The sequence below is a fragment of the Malania oleifera genome, chromosome 10 (genome assembly GCF_029873635.1).
Source record: "Malania oleifera isolate guangnan ecotype guangnan chromosome 10, ASM2987363v1, whole genome shotgun sequence".
Taxonomy (NCBI): Eukaryota; Viridiplantae; Streptophyta; class Magnoliopsida; order Santalales; family Ximeniaceae; genus Malania; species Malania oleifera.
The window spans coordinates 47020146-47026286 of NC_080426.1; the positions used below are offsets into that span (position 1 = coordinate 47020146).

The 6141-nt window shown below is 39.4% G+C and overlaps 1 protein-coding gene across 1 annotated transcript; it reads right to left on the bottom strand.

Annotated features, from left to right (window-relative positions):
• Nucleotides 1-3120: 3120 nt before the first annotated feature.
• LOC131166666 (uncharacterized) lies at nt 3121-3813 on the bottom strand. Its single transcript, XM_058125243.1, has 2 exons — nt 3710-3813; nt 3121-3595 (listed from the first exon to the last, which is right to left on the bottom strand). Exons 1-2 carry the CDS (start codon nt 3811-3813, stop codon nt 3121-3123), a joined length of 579 nt encoding a protein of 192 aa, XP_057981226.1.
• Between the last annotated feature and the right edge of the window lie 2328 nt (nt 3814-6141).

The following is a 6141-nucleotide window of genomic DNA, read 5'->3' on the forward strand; positions in this document are numbered from 1 at the left end:
TGGGTAATCGGAGGGCAACCTCTGAGGGACTCTCATATATGTCATTCTGGGCATGTATATAACAGAGAGAGTGTTGACTTTTTGATTCCTATCTCGTTTTGATTATGACAAATACAAAGTGTGACGCCCCGACCCGCCAAGTGGGGCCCGAGTATCACGTGTTCCAATCACCTGTATCTGATACCATAATTAACATACACGCAGCGGCACATGAATAAATAACCTCAAATAAATACCAGTGTTCTATATAATAACCAAAAACCAACACTACAACATCCAAATATCTGTATCCACAACCAGCATTTAAAACGTAATTCCGTACAAATATATCTATACATATATCAGTATCTCACAATACCCCAAAAAGAAACTACCACAAACAGTCCCAGCCTAGGCCTTCAAACCCGGTCTCCAGAAGAACCTGAAAAATTGTTAATCCACTAGGGTGAGACACTTCTCAGTAAGGGTGGAATAAATTATAACAGTGTATGACAAATGAGTTTTAATATTTATATCTCAAAATAAACTGCTTCTCATAAAACATCAATAACAACTGAGAAAATGTACCATTAATAACATTCTCGACATCCAATATCATACACACATTCAATATGCACAAGTACATAATTTTTATGCAAGAGAAAGTCCCCAAGGATAGGGAAGATTACCCGCCCATACAAGTAGCTTCCCTCTGCTCTGGTACTAAAAACTACCTACCAGAGCACTCACCTTACTCAGTAAGCCCTTAGGTGAAGTATTACCTCGCCGCCAGTACACACATCTTTAAAGGCGAAGGTTTCCTAGGATCAGGATGTCTACCCGCCCATACAAGTAGCATCCCTTTGCACTGATACCAAGAAACTACCTAGTAGAGCACTTGCCTTTCTCAGCAAGCCTCCGGTGGTATGTTTACCTCGCCGCATGCACACCCATGCATTCACAATATGCTATGCCATTATTTTTATGCTATAATTAAATTCACATGCGCACAACACATTCACACAGGAATCATGCATCTCATACTTCATCTTTCAATGTCCTTAGTACGTGGCCCACACAGAGCAACTGCGTACATGTCAGTACGTGGCCCACACAGGCACCTACGTACTTCTTATCTACACGTGGCCCACACAGGTACCACTAACCATACAGGGTACATAACATGGCCCACACAAGCGCCATTATCCACACAGGATATAACGTGGCCCACACAGGCACCACTACCCACATAGGGTATATAACATGGCTCACACAGACGTCATTATCCACACAGGATATAACGTAGCCCACACATGCACCACTACCCACACAGGGTATATAACATGGCCCACACAGGCCCCATTATTCACCAGTATCCAATCCCCATGACTTACCCGTCATACATCAATAGAACAAGCTCCTCGACCTGCCAATGTCCTACCCCATATAAATGACAATATGACAAGCTCCTCAACCTGCCAACGTCATATCATGATTTACATTTAGGCAATATAACAACCTCCTCATGCCAACGTTATATTGAGATGCATACGAATAACCACACCAGTTAGTTCACACAGAAGCATAAAATCATTTCCACACAGGAATCCAACAGATTAATTTATTTTCCACACAGTATCCCCACAAATCAATACATTTCCACATAGGAGTCAAACATAACAACTCATTCATCTTGCCATAATCATTTCAAACACCCCCACATGAAAACCCAAATACCACAGTAATTCATATTCAATTTATTAGGAAAAATTACTCCCATGTCACACGAATTTCATATCATAAACAATTATCCCAAATATAACCTTAAACCAAATAATCATTTTTTTTCCAATAATCAGACTATTCTGAAAATCATATAGATAAATAATAAATTTCGTATGCTCGTAAATAATTGGTTCGCTTTAATAAAATACTGATATAATTTTATTCCCCTTTACCAGATTCCCTGAATTACGCTTGCGGGGCTCCCAAACTTATACCCGCGATGCTCACCCGAACCCTGATTCAATCAAATCAACCCCAATAAAATATTATTTTAACATTTCTTAATTTATAATAATTAAATAATAATTAATTTCTAAATAACACATTTATCCCAATTTTGGACTATTTCTACAATAACCCCACGAGAATTTCACTCCGTTTGACTTGTAGAGAATCATCCCTAGATTCTCGTGGTGGTGTCCGATCGTCTATTTGGCTTAAAATTTATGAAGAATTGAGATAATAATGAGAATTTGGCTTACCCCACGAGATATGCTCACGTTACTCCTACGACAAATCTACTTCGGTAGATATGTCGGTGGCGAAGAATGGAGTTCGGTGGTATCTTCGGATTTCCAATTGGGCGAGAATCAGCCGTAAAATCATAAAAGAAGAGGAGTAGAGAGCGTGAAAGAATATATATTTTTTTTTCCTCTTTCTTTCTCTTTCCTTCTATTCAAAGCGCGTGAATCTGTTTTTTTTTTTTCTTTCCTTCTTCTCTTCCTATTTCTCGGAAGACTTAACCTTTAAGTTTCCTTTTCTTTTTTTTCTTTTTTTTTTTTCTTTCCTTTATCCTTTCTTTAACCTTATCATATACTTATATATATATGTATATACTTATTCATATTACTTACATATATACTTTTATATATATATATATAATTAAATATATACATATATATATATATCCACAATCCTCATATTCTTAATTTAATTAATTTTCTTAAAAATAAATAATTAATTAATAATAATAATTTTTTGAATTAATAATTTTTTATTATTTATTTATTTTTATTTTTTTTGGTCGTTACATTCTCCCCTCCTTAAAAGAATTTCGTCCTCGAAATTCGCTAATCAATCCTTTTTACAAAATTCTAAAATCCCCGATAATCTCGGGCCATGTGGCCATATTTGCCGCACCGATAGCACTTAATGTTCCTGGCTAGGCATTCTCCCCAATGCCTCAACTTACAACGAGCACAATAGGGAGGTGACGAATCACTGTGACGTCCCTGATTACCTCTATCAGATCTTTGTTCCCCAACATATTTGTACCTCTTCCACGCCCTGTCTGGCATCATCAGAAAAACTGGGAGGCATAGGCCTCTTCCTCTGCTCTATCATCTCTGCACTCCTCTACAGACTCAATTCTGCCACGGTGGCTCTATCCACCAGTTCTGAAAAGTTTTGTACCTTCAAAACTTCCACTTGCTTGTGAATTCTTGGTTTCAATCCCCTCTCAAACCATCTCGCCTTCTGGAACTCATATGGAACCATAAAAGGTGCAAAAAGAGAGAGCTCCATGAACTTCGCAGCGTATTGCTGCACAGTAAGTTGCCCCTGATTCAGGTGAAAGAATTCCTCTGCCTTCGCAGCCCTGGTGGTAGCATGGAAATATCGATCATAGAAAAGTTCCTTAAATCGACTCCAAGTCATATTTGTGGGTACTGCCCGCTGTTCCTCTAACAGCTTTACTGCTTGCCACCAGCGCTCGGCCTCCCCTGTTAGCTTAAAGGTAGCGAAGAGAACCTTCTGTGCCTCAGTGCAAGATAACACTGCCAACATTTTATCCATCTCTTGCACCCAGCTCTCTGCTACGAGTGGGTCAACACTGCCCGCAAATGCAGAAGGTTTCAAGCGAGTAAATTGGTCAATCGAACAACCCTAGTTCACAGGTGGGCAGTTCTGTCCTTCAGAGTCTCGCCTAATTTCTTCCCGAACCTACCAAGCTAAACCCCACAGTAGAGTGGAGGTATTGATCTCTTGCACACTAGTGGCTCCTACATCATTCTCCTCTCTAGCATCAACGTCCTTTCCCCTAGAATCCATCCTGTAGACAGGACAGAAGCGAATTTAGAACCTTCATATCACATTAGATACAGTTATAGAACAACGAATTAGTTTGACATTTAAATCCTTAATTAAAACATCAAACAACCAGCTTATCCCCAAATCAACCTAAATTCAAAAGTTCTAATTCTGAGTTCTAGTCTCTCTGCTAAAAAACATCACCGTCAATGGATTTACCGTGGTTTTCTGAAACTGGCCTGATTCAGAAACTCACAGAAGTCCATCAAGGGATTTCTGCCTCTAAGCTATGAAACAAAACTCAAAATCTCCTATCAACATCATAATCTACCCATTCCTATTCTTATCCTTATTCGTACCTATACTCTGGTATTAATCAATCATAAAGTCTGCAGAATCTATAACCTAATGCTTTGATACCACAATGTGACGCCCGGACCCGCCAAGTGGGGCCCGAGTGCCACGTGTTCCAATCACCTGTATTTGATACCATAATTAACATACACGCAGCGGCACATGAATAAATAACCTCAAATAAATACCAGAGTTCTATATAACAACCAAAAACCAACACTACAACATCCAAATATCTATATCCACAACCAGCATTTAAAACGTAATTCCGTACAAATATATCTATACATATATCAATATCTCACAATACCCCAAAAAGAAACTACCACAAACAGTCCCAGCCTAGGCCTTCAAACCCGGTCTCCAGAAGAACTTGAAAAATTATTAATCCACTAGGGTAAGACACTTCTCAGTAAGGGTGGAATAAATTATAACAGTGTGTGACAAATGAGTTTTAATATTTATATCTCAAAATAAACTGCTTCTCATATAACATCAATAACAACTGAGAAAATGTACCATTAATAACATTCCCGACATCCAATATCACACACACATTCAATATGCACAAGTACATAATTTTTATGCAAGCGAAAGTCCCCAAGGATAGGGAAGATTACCCGCCCATACAAGTAGCTTCCCTCTGCTCTGGTACTAAAAACTACCTACCAGAGCACTCACCTTACTCAGTAAGCCCTTAGGTGAAGTATTACCTCGCCGCCAGTACACACATCTTTATTATTTTAAAGGCGAAGGTTTCCGAGGATCAGGATGTCTACCCGCCCATACAAGTAGCATCCCTTTGCACTGATACCAAGAAACTACCTAGCAGAGCACTTGCCTTTCTCAGCAAGCCTCCGGTGGTATGTTTACCTCGCCGCATGCACACCCATGCATTCACAATATGCTATGCCATTATTTTTATGCTATAATTAAATTCACATGCGCACAACACATCCACACAGGAATCATGCATCTCATACTTCATCTTCCAATGTCCTTAGTACGTGGCCCACACAGAGCAACTGCGTACATGTCAGTACGTGGCCCACACAGGCACCTACGTACTTCTTATCTACACGTGGCCCACACAGGTACCACTAACCATACAGGGTACATAACATGGCCCACACAAGCGCCATTATCCACACAGGATATAACGTGGCCCACACAGGCACCACTACCCACACAGGGTATATAACATGGCTCACACAGACGCCATTATCCACACAGGATATAACGTGGCCCACACATGCACCACTACCCACACAAGGTATATAACATGGCCCACACAGGCCCCATTATTCACCAGTATCCAATCCCCATGACCTACCCGTCATACATCAATAGAACAAGCTCCTCGACCTGCCAATGTCCTACCCCATATAAATGACAATATGACAAGCTCCTCAACCTGCCAACGTCATATCATGATTTACATTTAGGCAATATAACAACCTCCTCATGCCAACATTATATTGAGATGCATACGAATAACCATATCAGTTAGTTCACACAGAAGCATCAAATCATTTCCACATAGGAATCCAGCAGATTAGTTCATTTCCCACACAGTATCCCCACAAATCAATACATATCCACACAGGAGTCAAACATAACAACTCATTCATCATGTCATAATCATTTCAAACACCCCCACATGCAAACCCAAATACCACAGTAATTCATATTCAATTTATTAGGAAAAATTACTCCCACGTCACACGAATTTCATATCATAAACAATTATCCCAAATATAACCTTCAACCAAATAATCATTTTTTTTCCAGGAATCAGACTATTCTGAAAATCATATAGATAAATAATAAATTTCGTATGCTCGTAAATAATTGGTTCACTTTAATAAAATACTGATATAATTTTATTCCCCCTTACCTGATTCCCTGAATTACGCTTGCAGGGCTCCCAAACTTATACCCGCGATGCTCACCCGAACCCTGATTCAATCAAATCAACCCCAATAAAATATTATT